This window comes from Alexandromys fortis, unplaced genomic scaffold, assembly GCF_014885135.2.
Source record: "Alexandromys fortis isolate MF-2015 unplaced genomic scaffold, M_Fortis_MF-2015_v1.1 scaffold_79, whole genome shotgun sequence".
Taxonomy (NCBI): domain Eukaryota; kingdom Metazoa; phylum Chordata; class Mammalia; order Rodentia; family Cricetidae; genus Alexandromys; species Alexandromys fortis.
This window is the reverse complement of record NW_026067964.1, coordinates 1,275,264-1,298,003: the sequence shown is the minus strand read 5'-3', so window position 1 is coordinate 1,298,003 and position 22,740 is coordinate 1,275,264. Positions and strand designations below refer to the sequence as shown.

The 22,740-nt window shown below is 44.8% G+C and overlaps 1 protein-coding gene across 11 annotated transcripts in view; it reads right to left on the bottom strand.

The window, feature by feature from the left end:
- The window catches only part of Fcho2 (FCH and mu domain containing endocytic adaptor 2), a 104,817-nt gene extending 101,087 nt beyond the window's left edge, over nucleotides 1-3,730 (bottom strand). For all 11 annotated transcript variants that reach the window (XM_050153736.1, XM_050153744.1, XM_050153740.1 and 8 more), the window contains exon 1: nucleotides 3,392-3,730. In XM_050153736.1, the coding sequence (XP_050009693.1) occupies nucleotides 3,392-3,586 (195 nt within the window). In that variant the 5' untranslated portion in view covers nucleotides 3,587-3,730. The remainder of the gene's footprint in view (nucleotides 1-3,391) is intronic.
- Between the last annotated feature and the right edge of the window lie 19,010 nt (nucleotides 3,731-22,740).

Sequence of the window (22,740 nt, the reverse complement as noted above, 5' to 3'; positions counted from 1 at the left end):
TAATTGCAAGATGTTTAACATAGAACACTGAAACCCTTATAAGCTGGCTGCTTAGTTAATTCCTAGGCTCTCCTAGGTCCTTTTGCCTCCTCTGGCCTTTCATGCTCTAATTTAGAACTTTCAGCCCCAATTCCATACCGGGAAATAAATTCAATCTATTTTTAATCTACTTTACTATCTGTTCCTTAATAGTGGAAATGAATGCAAAGACTGAAACATAGATTTCAGACATTCAAAATATTATTGCTCCTCTAGTGAGTTTCCACTTAAGTCTAAAGTATATGCAGTAAATTCATACGGAAGTGGAAAAGACCCCAGAATGATCAAATTTTTAAAAAAAAAAAAAACAAAACTTGTATGATTCGCTTAATTCTTGCTTCCTGACTCATTATACAAAGCTGTATGAAACAGTATAGTAGCAGCTGGTATAAAGTAGACAATAGAATAAAACTGAGAATCCAAGAATAAACTCATACACTCATGGTCAAGTGATACCAGAAAAAGGTGTCACTAAAGCACAAGGAGGGAAGAAGACTCTTTTAAAAAAATGCTAGAACAAAATAAACATATACTTGCAAAGAAAGAAGCTACACCCTTTCTTTGAACATCCAGGATTAAGTTCAAATAGCTCACAGAAGGAACTAAAGCGCTTAAGCCATGATCTTATAGGAGTAAGTTAGATTACACACTCTTAGGAGTGGCATAGAAGTGGGGAAATGGACACAAAGATTTCATCAAAGTGAGAAACCGGACTACAAAAGATGCTGTTGATAAAATAAAAAGACAGTCTTTAGAATGAAAAAGCTATTTCCACACCATGTATCCGTGAGTCTACTTGTGCATTGTTGCAACAGCCTTAGGTGGCCAGGGAGCTCAATGGCAGGATGGCCTACAAGCAGACCTACTACTTGGGCAAGTACTTTGACAAGCTACCATGCTACTCAGAGAATTCTCCAAGAAAGTATCAAAAACTCATCTGAGATCTGAAGAGGAGTGGAGGAGCCTGGGTGTCCACAGTCTAGAACAGGTTCATTACATGACTCACGAACCACATATTCTTCTCTTTAGACAACTTCTCCAAAAAACAAACAAAAATGAAGTACCGAGGGATCACCTAATCTTTTTCAAATTTAATGTATATGAGCACATAAGGCAGTATTTAGTGAATACTTGAAAATGTACTTATTTATATATACCTGTACATGAGCTGTATTCTTCACAGCCAAGAGTTCCGTTAAAGGCAACTGCAAGTAGGTTATTTTAAGTTGTTAAACATAAATTTACTTGTCTTTTTTTCTTGATGTCTGTTTTACTTTACCTGTTGCTTTTATTAAATAAAGCATCCTTAAGAAAGAAAGGGAGAGAGGGAGGAAGGAAGAAGAAAGGGAGGAAAGAAGGAGAAATGGGCCAGAAATGGTAATGAATGCCTTTAATCTCAGCGCCTGGGAAGCAGAGGCAGGCAATCTGAACCAAGACCAACCTGCTCTATATAGTGAGTTCTAGGACATCCAGAGCTATGTGTGTCTCAAAAAACAAAAACAAAAAAGAAATGTGCACCCAGGACTGATAGAAATGACACACACCTGTATTTCCAGTGTTCGGTAGGCAGAGACAGGAGGATCAGAAAACCAGGAAACTGTCTTTAAAAAGTGAGCCCAAGAGGGGGTGGGGGTAATCCAGAATATAAAAAAGAATTCAATAATAGCAAAAAGTCAATAAAGATAATTCAATTTTAAAACTGGCACTAGGTTTACAGTTACCCAAAGGAAAATACTTTAAATGGGCAATAGGAACAAGAAAAAAGTTCAACATCATTAGCCACAGAAAAATGCAAATCAAAACCACAAAATGCTACTCCATGTCCACCATCATAATACTATACCACAAGAGATACCAAGTGTTGGTGAGCATATCTAGAGACGCTGTGGAGCATTTACACAATGCTGTTACCTCTCTGAGGAACAGGCTAGCAGTTGACCTAACTAGTAATAAGGTTAGTTCCTGCTTCTCGGCCCTTTGGCTAATCAAATGCAAATATAGTTAACAGTGTGGCCCTATAAATTCCATTCCCAAAAGAAAACATGCTCTGACTATCGTGTATAAAAGTGTCCATAGCAGTATTACTCATGATAAACAAAGGATAGTTAGGATGGGCACCAAACACGCGTCACCAATGAATGGGTAAGTAAAACGTGAACTGGAATATTATTTGACCATAAAAAGGAATTAAGTATTAACACTGCTATCTCGTGAATTACCTTGGAAAATATTAAGGTAAATGAAATAGCCTGTCATAAGAGTTCCATTTATATGCTGGGTCCGGAAAAGCCAGATCTGTAGAAGCAGAGATATCAGTTGCCCAGCGGCTGAGGCAAGGGGCAAACTGGGAGTGACTGCTGACCCGCACAGGATTCTTCCTGAGGTTATGAAATTGTTCTAAAACCGACTGTGGTGATGTCTGCACAAAACAATGAGGAACTCTTCACAGTATGCGCTGTACATGCATGCACTGTATACATGGAAAGGGAACCTCGGTTAAAAAACCGCTCTTTTAAAAACACCACGGCGGGCGTCCAGATGTTTGTGGGAAACGAGTAACCTTCGAAACAAGTCACTATGAAGTGATTGTATTATGGAGCAAGCCCGTGCTTGAGACAGAATTAAGGCTCTGAGGCAGCAGTGGCTGGAGTGACTGGAAGCTGACGCCTTTCGACACTTCTACACCTTACCAAAATGAAACCGCGGGATTTGCAAGTGTCGGGCCATAAAAGTTCGGCCAAGCTACCTGAGGAAACGCGTTACTTTTCCGGTACGGGGGGGGGGGGTCAAGCGTCCATGCCATTACCGGCACACAGCGACTGCACGCAAGCACACCGCGGGGCAGGCGAGAGGGGTGTGGGGAGAATGAGGAAGGTCCGAGCGAGGCGACTCGCACGGGCTTTGTGAGCAGGCCCGGAGGCAAAGTCCTGGGCGCAGCCCCACGAGCCCAGTCGCGCGCCCGGGAGGAAGTGCCCAGCCCGCCCGGCCGCGCACCGACTCTGCGCGGGGTCCCGGGCCTGCGCCGCGGGAAGCAGACCCCCGCAGGGCGCCCGGCTCCCCGCGCCCGACACCGCGCACGCCCCGTCGGCGCTTTGTCCCCCCGCCCGGCGCCGCGGGCCCTTGGAGTCCTCGCCGCGGCTCCCGGGCCGCGCTGCCAGCCCCGGCGCCCCGCGCAGCTGCCAGCCCGGAGGAATTGCTGGCCGGAGAGCCTCGGCCCCCCGCGGGAAGCTCGGCCGGGCAGCCCCGGGCCCCGCCGACCCTCGCTCGGACACCTCGAGAGCCGCCGCCCGCCGCGCACGCAGGCCGCGGGAAGAAGCCGAAGCCCGCGGCGTTCCCGACAGCCTCCGCTCACCCAGAAATTCTCCACGAAATGCGCCATGACCATCGTGTCGCCGCCACCGCCGCCGCCGCCGCCGCCGCGCCGGGTTCCGCGTCCGCACCCGCCCGCCGCTGTGTAAACACGGACCGGGCTCCACCGCGCCCCCGCCTCTCTCGCCGCCGCCGCCGCCTTCTTCCCAGAGACCGTCCGCACCCCTCCAAGGCGCATGCGCCACCTAGCGGCCGCCGCGGGCCGGGCTCCTGGGCGCCGCGCCCCGAATGCGCGTGCGCGCGGCCTGGCGGGGTCCGAGCGTTCGCAGGGAATCGGGCCGAGCGGAGTCGCCCAGGCTGGCGGGAGCGGGGCGGTCGGCAGGCTCGGGGGGCGGAGCGAATAAGGCCCCTCCCACTCTCTCCTCCTCGTGAGTCCAGCGTCCGGCCGGGCCTTCGAGGATCTCCAACAGACCCAGGGCTTGGCAGGCTGGGAGTAAGGAAACTTGGCCGCTGGCCACCCCGAGGAGACTGGGAAACCTTTGGTCAACAGGGAGCCTTTCCTTGACTGGGAAGTAAGATCCAAACAAAACTGTCCAAGGCCGGAAAGGGAGGAAACGCCCAGTGTCGCCTGCAAGACTCAGGCTCTGCTGCGGGTCACAAGGGAGCCAGCCAGCCCCGACCTCCTGCAGAGAACGGGCGTGACCCGAAAGGCGACCCTTCCAGGCCCGCTCACAAGCTCACAAAACCCACGGTAATCTTACCAACTTGTACACTCAGGGAAAAGACACAAGTTTTAACATGCCTCGGCCTAATGGAGAAACTAAATCCCTTTCCATGCCTTACTTTCCAAAAGCTTAAAAAAGCATAGAGATCTCAAGTTCATTAAGCCAGGTCAAAAAGTTTGAAGCCCAGCTCCACAAATAAGTTAGTGTAGTTTTAGTTACAATGTGCACACCACACCTCCCTAAAATCGTTTTTTCAGCCGAGGGGTGGTGGTGCACGCCTTTTATCCCAGCACTTGGGAGGTAGAGGCTGGCGGGTCTCTGAGTTCGAGGCCACTTTCTTCATGGGAAATTATTTTCCTCCCGGAAACTAAAAACCTTGCATTATCTTTCATATGGATGAAATGTAAAAGATAACTAGATAACGGTTATACGTTTATAATCCTTCATAAATATTCACGTAAGGATAAGACATCTGTAATCTGCTCAGTCTTTCATGGGAGTGCGACAAAAGGCTGGGGCACAGATGAAACGAGATTGGCCATGAGTTGATATCTGGGGTTGGATGGTGGGAAAATGCTGGTTTGATATACTACTTTAAAAGATTGATGTGTAAGAGTGTTTTGTCTGCCTGTTATATGTTTACTCCCTGTGTGTGCCTGGTGCCCAGTGAGGCCAGGAGAGGGTGTGGAATCCTCTGGAACTGAAGATACAGTTGTGAGCCACCGCGTGGGTGTTGGAATTGAATCTGAGCCCTCTGCAAGAGCAGTCATGCTCCTAACCACTGAGCCATCTCTGCAAAAAAAAAAAAAAAAATGTTATATGTTAACTCTTCTGTTTCTTTAAAATAAATATTTGCTTCGGTTCTGTAAACCTTCAGTCTTGTTAGATGATCTTTGATGCTGAAGATGTAAGAAAGTCCTACTGAAAGGAGTAAGAAAGTGCACCCTGCAAAAGAGGTTGACATCCAATTCCTAATATTACTAATTACTACCCCCTTAGATGTTAGAAGGGCTCCTGAATTCTAGGTGTTAAATGACCATACATCTGTGTGTGTGTGTATGTGTGTGTGTGTGTGTGTGTTCCTCTTTCTGTATCTCTGTCACCCACACCCACACGTCCTTTCAAAAGGAAACCTACACAGTGACTGTTAATGGGGCTCTAATGTTTAACACTGAACCCTGACCATAAATCTCCCCTCCCATGACCAACACTACTCAGGTCCCAGCAGAACTGTCTTCGCCCCTCTATCCTCCAAAGGGAAACTGCAAACACCCTGAGAGGCAGGGATGGCTGCCCACACCAGCAGCAGGCAGGCAGATCTGAGCAGCTGAAATGCTTTCCAAGCTGAGGTTAACTTGTCAAATCCTTCCTCTCAGCTTGAATGCAGTGGGTTCTTGCATAACAAAAAGTGTTGTTTCCCGGTAGCGTCAAGCGCAGATTTGCCTTCTCTCAAGGTTCTAATTTGTGGTTACAACACAGACTGTTCAGCAGAGTGTTCCCCATAGCTGTAGCTGCTTCACTGGCCACCATTTTGTTCTTAAGGATGTCTGCCGTGAAGGCAAATGCTCCTCGGTGTGTTTCAAGTTCATAGGGGTCATTGTTTTGCAATTACCTGGTATTTAAGTTGTAGAATTTAATAAACAATGATTAAGGTGGCAGAATTTGAGTGCAGATGGCATAATATAAGAAGAATGTGGGTGGCATCAGTCACCTTCTGTGCTTTCAGTGATGTTCCCAGGGATGCAGAGATATTCTAGCAGAGCAGAGTTAAGGCCCCGAGTGTGTAGTATGCCTTAAAGTATTATTGATCTACACACTTAGCTTTTTCTATTCCAAGTAGATTTTGAAATTATTAAAAGCCGACATGTCTAACAATATGCACCTCTTCCTGCCACCTAACCCCAGTCACCTGACAGTTACTCAGTTAATGTTTGGTGACTAAATGGATCATTAAGCCTGTCATAAACACGTCAAGGTGGCTGAGTCCTTGGCTATGCAGTAACTCCATTCTTTTGCACTTGCTCTTTAATTGATGCTAATCCTATAGCTTATAAGAAATATGAAGTTCTGCTTGGTTGAACTTTTCACCTTAGCTTCCAAGCAAATTCTTACAGGCTTGATCATCCTCCTTATTAAGTACCAGTTTTAGTAAAACTAAGTTAAAATTGAAAAAAAGTATTCAAGCTATGCTTTATCAGGAGGTGTCCTTTGGGGAAGGGGCTTGAGCTTTGCGCCCCCATTTTGAGACGTCCTCAGCGGCTTTACCTTCCACTTAAGATTTTTCATTACACCTGCCATGCTGGTTTCTGGGGAGAGGCTGTTGTTCTCCATTAAATTCTTACCCAAGCATAGACATAGCCCAAAGCATTCCTGCCCTGTTAAATCATAACTTAATGAGTGGTAGCAAATGAGAGATGGGAAGATTTACATAAAATAAGTCTACATACTTGGGTTTATAAAATATGGCTGATGTCCAAGTTCAGAGGCCTGACCCATTAGGCAATAGAACACGTCCACTTTTGCATTCCTTGGAATGAATATGACCTTCCCATCCGGCTACAGCTCCAAGCACGTTAGTCAACATTCGGTTGCAAAGTGTATTTCCTTATAATCATGTTGAAAACCAGTTTCATTTCAGAGGAATGGCCATAAAGTAAAGCAACACTTCCCCGTTTGTTCTCTCTGTAATTCTCCTCAATGTGAGTGGCACAGGAAAGGGTCATGTGGACCTGTCCTCGGCTGTTCCCCCACGTGGCAGCGTCCTGGGGCAGGAGCAGGAATCCTTCTCAATATCATACTCAATAGGAACAAGAAGGAAAAGAGCTAAGCCCGCTGCAGGGGAGAAAAAGACAGATCTCCGGGATTTAGAATTCTCTCTCTATGTCTCTCTTTTTTCCTGCTCAAGAACAAGCATATTGAAAGCAAAAGCTTTATGTAAAACAGAAAAAGCAAAGATTTAGCAGATGGTAGCCAGGCAGGCTGCACCGTGACGGCTGATCCAATGGCAGAAGAGAATTAAATGCAGCCCTCTGCAGAGCTGCCTCTGTTCTGAAAATACCTCCAGGCACACTTCTCTCTCCAGGGCACTTGGGACTGGCAGCCATTAGATGCAGCACCTTCCCTCCCTCTGGAATGAGATATTCTCCCCCAAGGGATCCCTCACCTTTCTGCCTGTGGAAGAAGTGTAAAACACTCGACAGGCTCGGATTTACAGTGGCCACAGAGAACCCAACAGAACTTTCACAACTAAGGGGGAAATCAGAGAATCACAAAGGCAATAAAAACCTAAAGACGCCCACAAGTGTCATTCTGTTAGGTGGGCAGGCAGAAGATGGCACGGCAAGCAAATTAAAGTTACAAATACACACAAATATTCACAAAAGGGACAAAAATAAGAATAAGTTAGAAAAATGAAAAACATTTAGACTAATAATTGCTAAATACTTAATTTTAGTTTGATATAATGATGATATCTAAAGTAAAGACTATTCTTGTTCTTTGTTGAGTGTAACTTGGCCTAATGTTCTTTAGTGTCTTTCACTGGCTCGCTCTTTTCCTTCATTTATGTAGGCAGTAGCCAGTTACCCAGCGTTCGTACAATAAGAGAAAGTCACCATGCGATGTGGTGGAGACTGTGGAAGCACTCCACTAAGGTATGTGGAGCAGTGCTTGGCACACAGTGCATGTGTGTTCAGTGAAATGAATGAGCGCATCCTTGTTTCAGCTCTCACAGAACTCAGTCTTTCCGCCCCTTACTGTCTTTCATAAAGGGGTGACAAGCAACTGTCCCCGATTCACTAAGGTTGTCCTCCGTTAGCACAGGACTGGGGATCCGTGAAGAGTGGAAACCACAGTGACTTTCAGGGCTTGCTTCCTAGCTGAGTGAAGAGCTCTAGGACTTACGCTGGAACAACCCGAGCCAGAGGCACCACTGGCTCAACTATGGTGACTTAGATGTCCTTACAGATCCTCTGGAGCCTGGACAGGGAATCTGAGTCTGGCTGGTATGATTTGGATAAGGGTCCTGCCCCATGAGTTCATGTCTGAAGGCTCAGTCTCCAGTATGGTGATGTCAAGACACTTGACCCTTTAAGAAGTGGGCCTAGTGGAAATAATTAGACCATGGGGCACTACCCTTGCAAGGGATTAATGCAGGTCTCATGGGACTGGATTAGTTCATACAAAAAGAGGAATGTTATAAAGGAGCCAGGCAGGCATCTCTGTGACCCCTTCCGCAAATACTGCTTACTGTTCCTTTACGCCCCATCACTGAGGTGCCACATACCAAGACGCCCCATCACTGGGGTGCCATCTACCAGGATGCCCTCACTAATTGGAGCAGCTGCCTGTGCCGCATGCTTCAATTTTCAGTATCTAGAAATCTAAGCTTGACTGGGTGTGAGGCCCGCTCCACAGGAAGAAGTCCGTGCTTGATACTGCAAACCTCAGCAAAAGCCCTCGGCTAGGGAGAGTACAGCCTGGGTGGGAATGGGAGAGAACCCTACCATTGTTTTGCTAAATGAACAAGGTGTCAGCTGTCTTATTTTTATTCCAGTGGACTAGAGCTTCTCTTGGCCTTGATCAGAACTCTGGTTTGTAGTGAGCAATGGATATTGAAGAGATTCCTAACTGGTCAAAGTGCTGAGAACAAGTCACTGCTGAAAGCTCAGTCCGACATGAAGTATCACTCCCTGCACAGTTCAGAAAGCATGGAGGACCAGGGCGTGAGAAGGAAGATCCGGAGGATGGGGAGGAGTGCTAGAAACTGAGTTTAAGCAGGATCATGCAGTCATGAACACACAGCAGCTCCAGTTACTAGTCCACATTCCATAATGGATGGGGGAAAGGCTCACGGGTCTCCATCTCCTCCTGGGGAACTGTTGGCTGAGTGGTCGCTAAGGGGAAGAGATTTGTTTTCCTCAGTGGTGTAGCCACTAGTAGGTTGCCCTTGCTCCAAAACAGCCCCCAACTCCTGTTCACTCAAGCAACCCTAATTTAACCATCGGGACGCACATGGATGCTTGCTCGCTCACGCGCTCTTTCTCTCTCTCTCTCCTGCCAGCTTCTGGGAACTGTTTTAGCTTCATTCCTTTTCCTCTCTCCCACTCAGATTTTCTGTAAACCCTTCTTCCTCCAGCTTGCTTCCACAAGGGCTTGTGATGGAAGCTATAAATATGGTCTGCCTGCCCTCCCTGCCTCCCTCTATCCCTTCCTCCTTCTAACCCTCCCTCTCCTTCCTTGCTCTCCCTGTCTCTCTGGGTGTTTTGTTTTGTTTTGTTTTGTTTTGTTTGAGATAGGGTTTCTCTGTGTAGCCTTAGCTGTCCTGGAACTCACTCTGTAGACCAGGCTGTCCTCAAACTCGCTGAGATGCACCTGCTTCTGTCTCCTGAGTGCTGGGATCAAGGTGTGCACCACCACCAGGCTCTTCCTTGGTCTTTCAGTGTAACCCAAACTGGACTCAGATTTGCAGTCCTCTGTCTCAGCCTCCCACGTGCTAGGATTATAGGCATGCACTACCATACCCATATCTTTGTCTTTGTTTTCTGTTTTTCTTTGTAAAACATTTTTATTGAATTTATTCTTTGGTAACTCCATACACGCATAAAGTACATTATGATTACTGTAACTCCCATCCTTTCTAATATCTCCTCGCTCCTATACCACTCCCAAAGTTCTTTTTCCAGATTCAGATTCAAGTCTTTTTTTTTTTTTTTTTTTTTTAATCCACTGAGTTTAGCCAGGATCTTGGGTTTGAAACTCTTCCCTGGCATCTCAGGGTCTTGATAATTAGTCAGAGAAAGGTGGCTTTCTGTTCTATCTTAATTCTGCATATTAAAACCATCCTTTATTAAATCCAGATGAATTCTGTGAGGTTCCTGCTGTCCCTAGAGTTCTCAGTGGATACACAGCCAAAAACAATGACTGCCCCTTCCCTAGAATCTTTCTTGCTATTCTTTCAGTGGGAAGGGGGGGGGACCTTATTTGTTTGTTTGTTTTTCTTGACGGGGGGGGGGGTATTTCTGTGTAGCCCTGGCTGTCCTGGAACTCACTCTGTAGACCAGGTTGCCCTCAAACTCACAGAGGTCCACCTGCCTCTGCCTCCCGAGTGCTGGAAGGCCTGGTCTTGTGTCCCACTGCAGACAACCACCGCTGCTCGAGGGCTCACTGTACTGTGCCCAGAAGTGATGTGGGAGTGATTTCTTATTAATAAAGAAACTGGCCGGGCGGTGGTGGCACACGCCTTTAATCCCAGCACTCGGGAGGCAGAGGCAGGCGGATCTTTGTGAGTTCGAGACCAGCCTGGCCTACAGAGCTAGTTCCAGGACAGGCTCCAAAGCCACAGAGAAACCATGTCTCGAAAAACCAAAAAAAAAAAAAAAAAAAAAAAAGAAAAAGAAAAAAAGAAACTGCCTCGGCCCTCATAGGACAGAAAATTAGGTAGGCGGAGTATACAGATGAGAATTCTGGGATAAAGAAGTTTAGTGTTAGAGTCGCCATGATGCTCCCACTCCAGACAGATGCAGGTTAAGATCCTCCCTGGTAAGCCAGCTCGTGGGCTACACAGAATATTAGAAATGGGTTAGAACAATATGTAAGAGCTAGCCAATAAGAAGCTGGAACTAGCCGGGCCAGGCAGTGTTTGAAAGAATACAGTTTCCGTGTAATTATTTTGGTGCATAACCTAGCCATGCGGGCGGCCGGGTGCCGGGGACACAGCCCCGCCGCTCCTATTTCAACACAGAAGACTGCATTGCCAGCCCTCGTCCCTAGCCTCAGTCTCTTACATTACTTCCAGCCCCCCTTCTTCAGTGATCCCCAAGCCTTAGCAGTGGTGGTACAGACGTCCTGTTTTCCTTCATTTAATTCTGTCTGGCCTTTTGAATTAGGAAGCAGAGAGTTTAGGAAGAAAATTGGTTTAGATGCAGGCACGTGAACCTATGTGTGCTCTCTTTCTCCCTCGCTCTCCTGGAGTTTCTTTGCCTTGACCTCCACAGACCCATTTTCCTTGGTACTATAGCCCACATTTCTACTCACAACCCTTACACTGTGAGTCGCAAAAGAAAAAGACATTTGGGCATGCAACTTGAGCTTCAGTATGAAAATTGAGTGTATTTGTCTTTAATGATTTTCTTTTTTTTTAAATATTTTTTAATATTTATTTATTTACTTATTATGTATACAATATTCTGTCTGTGTGTATGCCCGCAGGCTAGAAGAGGGCACCAGACCTCATTATAGATGGTTGTGAGCCACCATGTGGTTGCTGGGAATTGAACTCAGGACCTTTGGAAGAGCAGGCAATGCTCTTAACCTCTGAGCCATCTCTCCAGCCCCTTTAATGATTTTCTTGAAGTAAACACCATTAGAATACTATCTATAAATGTGTGTTCCTTTCTGGAGGCATCTTTAAATGTATTTCCTTCCTTGGGAGAGGCAAGAATTCATATTGGTGTGTCACTGCACATGCTTCCTGTACTGAGAAACATGCTGCAGGAAACGAAGAGTTGCCTAAGGTGCATGACAAGTAAATGGGGGTGAGGACGGACTGGTGCAGGGGCTGGGAAGGCGGCTCAGTCAGTGAATGCTTGCTGTCAAAACATAAACCACAGTTTGATCCCCATAAAAAGCCGTGTATGATACTCTCTGTTTATAAGCCCAGCACTGGAGCAGCCCAAGGAAGGACACCCAAGGTTGACCTGTGCCCTACTCCCACCCCACTTCCCCAACAGGAACACACAAAGAGTCATAGGCAAAGTATTAGTGGGGAAGTATTACTCAAGGAAGTGAGACCTTGAACACCAAAACTGGCTGAAAAAGGAGCATTGGGAGAAAACTAAACATGTATCCAGGACTTTAATTTCTGAATTTTATTATCCCCAAACCTAGGTAATATGATGTGGATATGAATGCTAAAAAGAATCCCATAAAGACATTTGTTTACAACATCCTGTTTAAAAAGCTTTTGTCTCATTACTGTTGGCTCTAAAGTGTAATTGTTCAAAAACTCAAAGTCTAATAAAAATATAGAGCCGACCCACCCTAAACAGGACATCTGGTGATTGTACTGAAAACTGGTTCCTGTGTTGGAGACACAGCTCCGTGGTAAAGCAGATGCTTAGCATGTGGGAGGCTGGGAAGTGGAGTCCAAGGCACTGAGGAAGGAAACAAAATCAGCCTGTAGATGTGCCTGCTGCTCTTCATCAAAACCTGAACAACTACCACATTGTTTACATAACCTTTGCAAGGGAGGTGGGGGGCACAAAGTCAACCAGACTGGGTTCAAATGAAGCAAGGTTGAAGTATAACTTAGTGCATAGAGCACTTATCCGGCATACACACACAAACACACACACCAAACACACACACAAACACACACAGAGGAAAAGTAAGGAAATAACATTTTGGGTTCTAGTTTTTATATATATCTGTCTTTATTTTTTCTTTACTGTGTTTCAAGAACATACACTGTCACCAACTGTTTTTTTCCTTTCTCCATTTAGGCCCATAAAATATAGGTTGTTGTTTTTTTCTTCCTACCTCCCACATGCCAGCTAAAATCACTTCTTTCCTTTATTCAAAGTTGGCTTCAAATATGCCTTCCTAGAAAAGAATGTCACCGAAACATCCTTCTTGCTGTAATGCCCCTTCTATTTCTTTTCTCTGTATGTGGCTGATGGATGCATGCATCCCTTCGGTGGATAGTCTAGGGACAAAAGCCATAGCCTCTGCTTATATCTTCGTGCTCTCCTCCGCACGTGTATGCATTTGACCAGTGTTGCTGTGTGCATGTTGATGGGTGGCCTTGTGTCTTTGTTTTTTCTTTTTTTAATATATTTATTTATTTATTTATTATGTATACAATATTCTGTCTGTGTGTATGCCTGCAGGCCAGAAGAGGGCACCAGACCTCATTACAGATGGTTGTGAGCCACCATGTGGTTGCTGGGAATTGAACTCAGGACCTTTGGAAGAGCAGGCAATGCTCTTAACCTCTGAGCCATCTCTCCAGCCCCCTTCTTGTTTCTTTGCTCCTTAAAAATGCAACATCTCAAGGTCGAGCTCTAAAGAGCACTGGCTGCTCTTCCAGAGGACCCGCGTTCAATCCCAAGCACTCACATGACAGCTCACAACTGTCTGTGACTTCTGTTCCAGGGACCCAGCACCCTCACACAGACACACATACAGGCAAAACACCAATGCATATAAAATAAAATTAATTACAAAACAAAAATGCAACATCTGCTACTTTTCACTTCATGCATGGGCTTCCATGTTTAGGGGTAAAACTATGTGCAACTTCCAGCTCCTGCTGCCAGCTCGTTCCACAAACATTTCTCACATGCTAGGTGTGTGGACAGGACAGGCGAATCCTGTTCCCAGAGTTCTCCCAGCCAGAGGGAATAGACAAGGGAATACAGAGTATAATTATGTCTGGATACCTTGGGGGCTGATAAGTACAATGTTAAAACATAAGAGGGCAGGGCTGGAGAGATGGCTCAGAGGTTAAGAGCGTTGCCTGCTCTTCCAAAGGTCCTGAGTTCAATTCCCAGCAACCACATGGTGGCTCACAACCATCTGTAATGGGGTCTGGTGCCCTCTTCTGGCCTGCAGGCATACATACAGACAGAATATTGTATACATAATAAATAAATAAATAAATAATTAAAAAAAAAGAGGGCAGCAGCAGAATAGCGTTGTATTGAATAGTGATCCCTACAGGGTGGGGAGAGCTGGTAACAATACGCTGTACTTTGCAAAATCACTGAGCCTTTCGTTTTCAGTGCTGAGGATCAGTGTTAGGCAAGTGTGCTGCAACCCCAGGCCCAGGGATAGATTTTAATTGTTCTCACTAGACACATGAAAATAAGTATGTGAGGTTATGCATATATTAGGCTTTCCACACTGTACATTGATGATAAATACATATTTTTCAAATAAAAAGTAATGTAGGCAGGCCAGGAATGTTATGCACACACACTCTTTCTCTCTCTCTTTTCCTCCCTTCCTCTTTCCCTCTGTTCTTTTTGCTTTCTTTCTTTCTTTTGTTTTTTCCAGACAGGTTTTCTCTGTAGCTTTGGAACCTGTCTTGGAGTTAGCTCTTGTAGACCAGGCTGGCCTTGAACTCACAGAGATCTGCCTGCCTCTGCCTCTCAGGTGCTGGGATTAAAGGCTTGTGCCACCACTGCCCGGCTTGTTCTGTTTTTCAAGACAGGGTTTTTCTATATAGCCCTGGCTGTCCTGGAACTCTCTCTGTAGTCCAGGCTGACCTCGAACTCAGAGATCTACCTGTCTTTGCCTCTCTAGTGCTGGGATTAGAGGCCTGTGCCACTACCACCCCTCTGCTGTGCACACTCCTAGTACTCGGGAGGCTGAGGTAAAAAAAGATCACAGTTTGCTAGGCTACCTAGCAAGACCTGTCTCCAAAGGCTATTGAGGCGAGGGCTTTGAAATGGCGTCAGTGGTAGAGCACACGCCAAGCATATGTGAGGACCTGAGTCCCTTTCACTGCAATAATAAGTTTCTGTTTTGTGTTGTCTCGATTTTTAAATAGCAAATGAGGGACCAGATAGGGAATGACTGTCAAATGAAACTGCCTGGCTTAATATCGAGGCTGCCACTCGTGAGCTCTCTGACCTTAGGAATATTGCTTAACCACGTGTATGACTCAGGCTGCACAGCCGTAAAGTAGGGATAATGGTGCCGACTTCAAAGAGTTGCTATAATGAATCAAAACATGTAAAGCTCTGAAATAGTGCCTGAACTGTGTAATGTAAGCATGTCAATTGAAAGCGGTCAGTCCTTTTAAGAACAGGGAGCAAGGGGCTATTTCAGAGAGTGTATCCAGCATAGACCTATAGGAGGAGAGGGAAGGAAAGAGTCCTGTGGTGTCTGCAAGACTCTGCCAGGCAGAAAAGCAAGTGTAAGTCGGAGAAAATGAGACAAACAATAAAGTCAGGGCCAGAGGGCCGAGGACCTGGAAGAATACTTCTGATGGGGTTTTAAGAGCCTTGAGCGGTCAGAGGATTTTCAGTAATGTTATGACCAAATGCTTAGAAGATCCATTTTGCTGTGATGTGAAAAATAGATTATAGAAGTGTATGTTCGCAGGTCGTTAAACATCCCCAGCATACCACTAGATTTGATGCATTGCATCATAGAAAAAACATGGCAGGTCGAGCATAGTGACGCATGCCTTTGGTCCCAGCATTGGAGGCAGAGGCCAGCAGATCTCTCTGAATTTGAGGCTAGCCTGGTCTACAAAGCAAGTTCCAGGATTGCCAGAGCTGTTACATATGGAAACTGTCTCAAAAAGCCATTAAAAAAAGGGAAAGAACAAATCCCCAACATACTACCACATGCTTTAAAAAGAAGTTTGATTATAAACATTTTAATGTGTATTCAGACATGTACACTCACAATCTGTGTATATTTTAATACCTACCTTCTTCGTGTAAATATACTATCTCTGGAGCAGAGATTATGTATGCAAGTGGTGACAATGATTCTTTGAAGAGGGGAACTAGGTGACAGTATTGAAAAAGAGATCAAAAGTCGGGTGTGGTGGTACACCCCTTTGATCCCAGCTCTCAGGAGACGGGCAGGCGAGTCTCTGAGTTTGAGGCCAGTCTGGTCTACAGTTCCCAGGACAGCCAGAGATACATAGAGAAAGAAATGCTGCCTTGAAAAAACAAAGGAAAAAAAAAAAGGAAATTGAGGTTGAGGAGCTGGAGAGACTGCTCAGTGAAGCATGTTTAATAAAAACCCAGAGACAGATACTGGGGTTCAACCTGAAGACCGGAAAAGCAAAACAGCTGGTCACTGGCTCTTTCTTCTACCTCAGTTCAAAATGGCGATCCTGCCTCCAGGAATCTCAGAATGAGGCTGTGTCTGAGAGCTGTCTCCTCCCATTTTATAATCCTTTCTAGGGCTGGAATTAAAGTCATACACCACTGGGTTTAAAAGCATGCACCACCCAGTTTCTATGGCAACTATTAAAGGTATGTGTTACTGCTGCCTGCTCTGTAAGGCCGACCTGACCAGTGGGGGTGTTTTATGCTCTGATCTTCTTGCAAGCTTTATTTATTAGAATACAAATGAAATGCCCCTACAGCTCAGGGGACTGCTCTTCCAGAGGCCTGGGGTGTGACTCCCAGCACATACTCCAGCTCCAGGAGTTCTGGTGCACTCTTCTGGACTCCACATAAATAATTAAAGATTTTTTGAAAGTTTTGTCAGGTGACAGGCCTTTAATCCTAGCACTCAGGTAGAGGCAGATGGATGGTTCTCTGTGGGTTTAAACCATCTTGGCCTACACAGTGAGACCCAGTCTCACAGTCAGCTACACAGTCTAAAAAAAGGAGATTGACTCTTATACCTTGTAAGTTTTCTTTGTGTCAGTGTACTACATATTTAGAAACAGACAAACTTTTATATTAAAAAATAAATTTTACCCAGATATTAAAAAAATGGTGGTAGTCCTGGGGTTAAAGGTTAGTGCTGTAACTAAACATATGAGTCTGGTTTGGGTGTTTAATATGAAAAATGCAAATATCACTACAGAGGGGATGAGTGTATACAATAAAAATGAACCAAAATGAAAATTTTTTTCCTGGGCTGGGGATGTAGTTCAGTGGTAGAGCTTGCCAAGTGTACGCAAGACCCTGGGTTCAGTTCTGAGCACAATAAATAAACAAATAAATAAAGGTTTTGTTTTTTTTTATTTTTAAAGATTTATTTATTTATTTATTTATTTATTTATTTATTATGTACAGTGTTCTGTCTGCATGTTTGCCTACGTCCAGAAGAGGGCACCAGATCTTATTATAGATGGCTGTGAACCACCATGTGGTTGTGGGGAATTGAACTCGGGGCTTCTTAAAGAGCAGTCAATGCTCTTTACCACTGAGTTATCTCCCCAGCCCTTATTTTGGCTTTTTACTTCAATGACAATTTAGATGTTGTCAATCGTGTAAAATTACTAGTTAATGCTTTATTTCCTTGATTTTAGTAATAGTCTGGTGTGGAATAATCCTTTTGTAGACTGTAAAGATTTGTTACTCGAATTGGTTTAGTAAAAAAGTTGACTGGCTAGTAGTTAAGCAGGAAGTATAGGTAGGACAACCAAACTAAGGATGCTGGGATGAAGAAGGGCAGAGTCAGGAGCGATGCCAGCAGATGCAGAGAGAGACAAGATGGGTGTGCCATCTGAGAAAAGGTACTAAGTCACATGGCAAAGTATAGATAATAAATATGGGTTAATTTAAAGTGTAAGAGTTAGCTAGTAAGAAGCTTGAGCTATTGGCTGAACATCTACAATCACTATTAATTTTTTGTGTGGTTATTTGGGAGTGCTGCCAGGACAGGAAAACTCTGACTACAGTAGTCTACTATTCCAAGCATTAAGATATGTGACTTCTAAACTCCAGCCTAGGGCAGATGACTCAGTGCAGTAGTTAAGGACACATAATGTTCTTTCAGAAGACCCAAGTTAGGGTCCTAAGACCCCAATTCAGCAGCCCACAACCATCTGTTACTCCAGCTCCAACAGACCCGGCACCCTCTTCTGGTCTCTGCGGGTACTTTTCTCTTGTTTACATACCCACACAGAGACTTACACATATACATAATTAAAAAGCCAAATCCTTAAATTGCAGCCTGAATTGTTTTTAACTTACAAATCTTCCTGCCTAAAAGATTATATATTATGTGTGAGTATTTTTCCTACACGTATGTATGTGTGCCACATGTGTGTTCAGTGCCAATAAAGTCAGAACAGGGCATCACATCCCCTGGTCCTGGAGCTGAAGATGGCCGTGAACCACCATATGGATGCTAGGAACCACACCTAGGTCCTCTGCAAGAACAGTAAGTACTCTTAACCACGGAGTCATCTCTATAGCTCCTGATCTATTTTCTTAAGAATCAAATACATTTACTAAAATCTATGTTGTTAAAGATGCCTCACATGCTTTATTGTGTGACCCTGGACAAGCTAAGGTAGACTAAACCATCGCAGTACATCCCCGAAAGGGGCACGATGACAGAAAGCTAAGTCTCCCTAAGGTAAATGACTGTAGCAAGTATTCCAAGTAGGATGTCTTCTGTCCACATACAGGTTCAAGGACTCTGGTCATTTCTTCAGCTCTTAGGAAGTGTGGACTTTTGTTTGTCAGTGAGGAACTGTGCCTCTTTATCAGCTGATATCGTTATGTCTGGACTGTTCTTTTAAAATTTTATATTAAATGTTTTAAATTAACAAATATCTTTTTTGTTTTCTGAGACAGGGTTTCTTTATGTAGCCTTAACTGTTATAGAATTAGCTTTGTAGACCAGACTGGCCTCGAACTCACAGACGTCTGCCTGTGTCTGTCTAACCTGTGCTGGGATTAAAGGCGTATACCACCATGGCCGGGCAACAAGTGATTATTTTAAGTATTATAAACTGCTTCTATTGAAAGATACCAATCAGGCATTCATGAACTTATCTTTCATAATAATTCTTTCCAATATTTTTGAACATGTACAGTTTTTCATGTTTTAAAGTTATGGCCTGCCTACCTGTGCTTACATTGTGTACAGTGTATATGTTGCTTTATGTGACTTCACACTGGTTAACATGGGCAAATTTATGTTTTCTTTCCAGTTTTCCCCAGACTCTGATATCTCATGTTTAATCAATATGAAGAAAAATATGACTTCATGCTTTATCCATCCCCTTTTTATCAAACAGAGTTTTGCTTTGTACCCCACGCTGGTCTTGAACTCACAGTTCAACAATTGCAGCTTCTTTTTTTTTTTTTTAAGATTTTATTTATTTATTATGTATACAGTGTTCAGCCTCCATGTATGCCTGCAGGCCAGAAGAGGGCACCAGATCTCATTACAGATGGTTGTGAGCCACCATGTGGTTGCTGGGAATTGAACTTGGACCTCCGGAAGAGCAGTCAGTGCTCTTAACCTCTGAGCCATCTCTCCAGCCCCAATTGCAGCTTCTTGAGTGTTGAGATTACCCACATGTGCTAACATATTTGGCTGGTCTCCATGGTTATAATCCTGCATGTTTTGTGCTCATTTAATGGAGCTGAATTTTATGGGGAGTATTTTATTTTATTTTACTTTGGTTTTTTGAGATAAGTCTCAGTAGCTCTGGCTGGCCTGGAAGTTGCTATGTAGACCAGGGTAGTCTCAAACTCACAGAACCTGCTTCTACCTCTAGAATGCTGTGATTCAAGGCCTGTGCCACCACCTAAAACCCAGAGATTAATAAACCAGAGGTGTTGGTGCATGCCTTTAATCCCAGCAATGGGGATTAAACTCACAGGAAGATCTCTGAGTTTGAGGCCAATCTTGTCTACACAGTGAGTTCCAGGACACCCAACGTTACATAGTGAGAGCCTGTCTCAAAAAGGAAAAGGGGGAAAGGAAGAAAATAAAAAAGAAAAATAAAGAGTTAATTCATAAAAACAATCCACGGCAATTTGTCAGCTCTTTTTTTACCTGCTGCATAGTGAGCCTGCTTTGTCTGCCATTCACTTGGTGGGAACTTTTGTTTTCACCTCTCAGAACATGTTTTAAATGAAAGGCGGTGGCGGGGAAGAGTCAGAAATCTTTAATAAATAAATAAATTAATTAATTAAAAAATAAAAACAATAAAAAATATCGTCTCCTAATTCCTATGGTTTTGAAAAGATAATTTAAATAAAGGTGAATTCTTAGTTGTTTTCTGGAATTCTGTGAGAGAGGTGAAGGTTGGATTCAATTCAGCAGAAATTCTCCTTCTACAGCGTTTCTGTGCGAATCATCTCTGCAAGACTGTGTCCTCAGCAGCCGCCTGAGGTTAACCCAGATGTGCCGCTCACAGTACAGTCTTCCTCTTCTCTCTTCAGCCGCATGCTACTTCCTGGAAAATCAGAAGTCAGCTGCGTAACTTCTTGCTCAAAGCCACTCCCTCAGCTTCTGGTCAGCTCCAGATAATCTTTACCACTAACCCTCATACCACTTGGGCAAGAATGGGACGACTGGTTTCTGTCTGTTCTGAGACACAGTCTTTCTTTGTAGTCCTGGCTGTCCTGGATCTCACTACGTAGACCATGCTGGCCTCCACCACACAGAGATGCACCTGCCTCTGCCTCCAGAGGGCTGGGATTAAAGGCACATGCCATCATCCTGGGCTGGGACAATTGCTTTTGCATCTCTGGCTCTGCACTCTGCTTCGGAGCCATGAGTTCTGCTGGCTTTTTCTCAGTCCCACAGCTAAGTTTAGGTCTCCAGTGTCTGTGACCTTGGTTCAAGTCCTCCTTCCTTCTTTAGCGCTGGTGTCTTTTAGTTTTAGAGGCGTGGAACTGGCATTCTGCTTTCTTGTTCTTGTTGCTTTTAGTTTCTGAAAGGCAGCAAGGACCTAACTTTTCTTTGTCATGTCAATATTTGGATAGCTTACCTGTTTAGTTCAGGTACAAATTGAGGGCTTTTCTGATCCCAGTTCACACCGTGTGTCTTGCTCACATTTGCCCCTCCACACTGCCCTGTCAATCCTCCCCACTCTTGCCGGAGCTCGTCTCCCTGGCACAGGGTCCCCTTCTGCTTTTGTGTCATATGCATATGAGAAAACGTGCGCTGTGTGTCCTTCTGTTCCTTCCCTGTTCCCTCTCCTTCCTTCTTCCCAGTATCATATACATGTGATACATATACATACATGCACATATTTAAGTCTAAATTTAAATAGATTTCATGAGAAAACTTGCTTATCCAAGTCAATTAAATTCATGTTCTCCATCCATTTTCCTCCAGGTTACATAATTTTAATTCTTCCTTATGGCAAAATAAAACTCCATTGTGTATATATAGTACATTTTCTGTATCCATCTGTGACTGATGGGCCGTAAGCCTAAGTTCCACAGCTTGGCTGTTGTGAACACTGCTGCAGTTACATGAACATGCACGCATGTCTGTGGTCCTGGGGATATCTGTTATAGTTAATGCAAGGTTCGTATCAGTTCTCATTAATTTTTGATACATTAGGATGGCCCTGTTCCGCTACTGAATTCGTTTTCAAGCTCTTGTTTTTGTCCAGCAAGTTGGTTCCTCACTTCCTGTCCGTTTGTAGTTACAGGAAATTCTCACTTCAAATGGGAGCTGTTTACCTGGTAGTGAATGGAGTTTTGGTTAGGGGAGGCTGTAGGTGGCATGCTTTCTTGGTCTCTCCTCCCTGACCCCCTAGGGCACTGTCCTTGTTCTCCATCCTAGCTTGCTCTGGAGCTGTGGTATTTGGTAAATGTTTAACCACCAGCTTGGAGGTGAGGGGGTCATCTGATTTGCAGCATTTCCTAATTTCCATGCAATAGAAGCTCTCCCACAGGAGCCCTTCAGTGTCACTGAATGGCATGGATGAGCAGAGCCTGTTTCCTTCCCTCCTCTTGCCCCCATCAGCTCTGCTGTAGCCTCTGCTTTCCTTAGCCCCCAGTGCGGAGCTGGTGGTTTAGGTGGGATCGCCTCAGCGACTTCGTGCTCAGGCTACCTCACCGAATGCCCGTTCTGCTCTGCTAGAATTCTCACGTTTTGTATTTTTTTCAAAACTGTCTTATGTTTGTTTGCTGGAAGTACCCTTTCTGGTTTTTCTGTGCTTTTAAATAATTATATAATTTATTACATATGTAACTTCTTTGTGATTTCAATATTTCAATGAGACTCAGAGAAGGAAAGGCAAAAGGGAGTCCTTCTGGTTCGTGCCTTAACTTGTTTGCTTGGGAAGTCACTTCCTCTTCTGTTTCTGAGGTCACTCCTCTCCCATGACTAGTGGTTTTCCCAAGAGCTCATTATCTTGAGAGATGGTTTAACTGAGAAGGGCCGCGGAAGGGCTGCCAAGAGGTTTCTAGGGAAACTGACAGCTCGATTGAGGTTATAGTGACTGCTCCGCTGGAACTCCTCCTGGGGCACACACTCTTCAGGGCAGGGTGGCCAAGCATACTGGTCAGAGTGGAATCGCCCACAGGTGCCTGGGCTAGGCACAGCTAGGATTCTGGGAAGCAAGTGTCTGTCTGAGGTGACCCAAATGGGTGTGATCTTACAGGTCAAATGAGGGGATGCCCAGGCTCATTTAGAGGACCCAGGAAGGTGGGCAATTTGGATCTAACATTTAGGAAGTTCTCCCTTGCCAGAGCAAACTAGACTGGGGATCATGGTTAGTGGAACACACACTAATCATAGCATGCTGGAAGCAGAAGCAGGAGGATCCCTTTGAGTATGAATGAGGTCGATCAGACAGGGGTAGGGCTACAAAAAACAAAAACCTTCTTCGCCCAAGACTATAGTAGCCACTCATGACTTTTCCTTGCTTTGCTATTAATATACACCTTAAGTTTCCTCTCTCTCCCATTTTTGCGATCAACTAAAAAAATATGCAAAAAGCATGCTTTGGTAATCCACACACCAATAATCACCCCAGGCCATGAGAATAAACAAACAAACAAACAAACAAAAAAACAAACCAAACAAACAGAGGGGCTGGAGAGATGGCTCAGTGGTTAATAGCACTGGCTGTTCAATTCCCAGCAACCACATGGCGGCTCACAACCACCTGCAATGAGATCTGGCGCCCTCATCTGGCCTGCAGGTGACCATGCAGGCAAAACACTGTGTGTGTGTGTATGTGTATGTATGTATGTGCGCG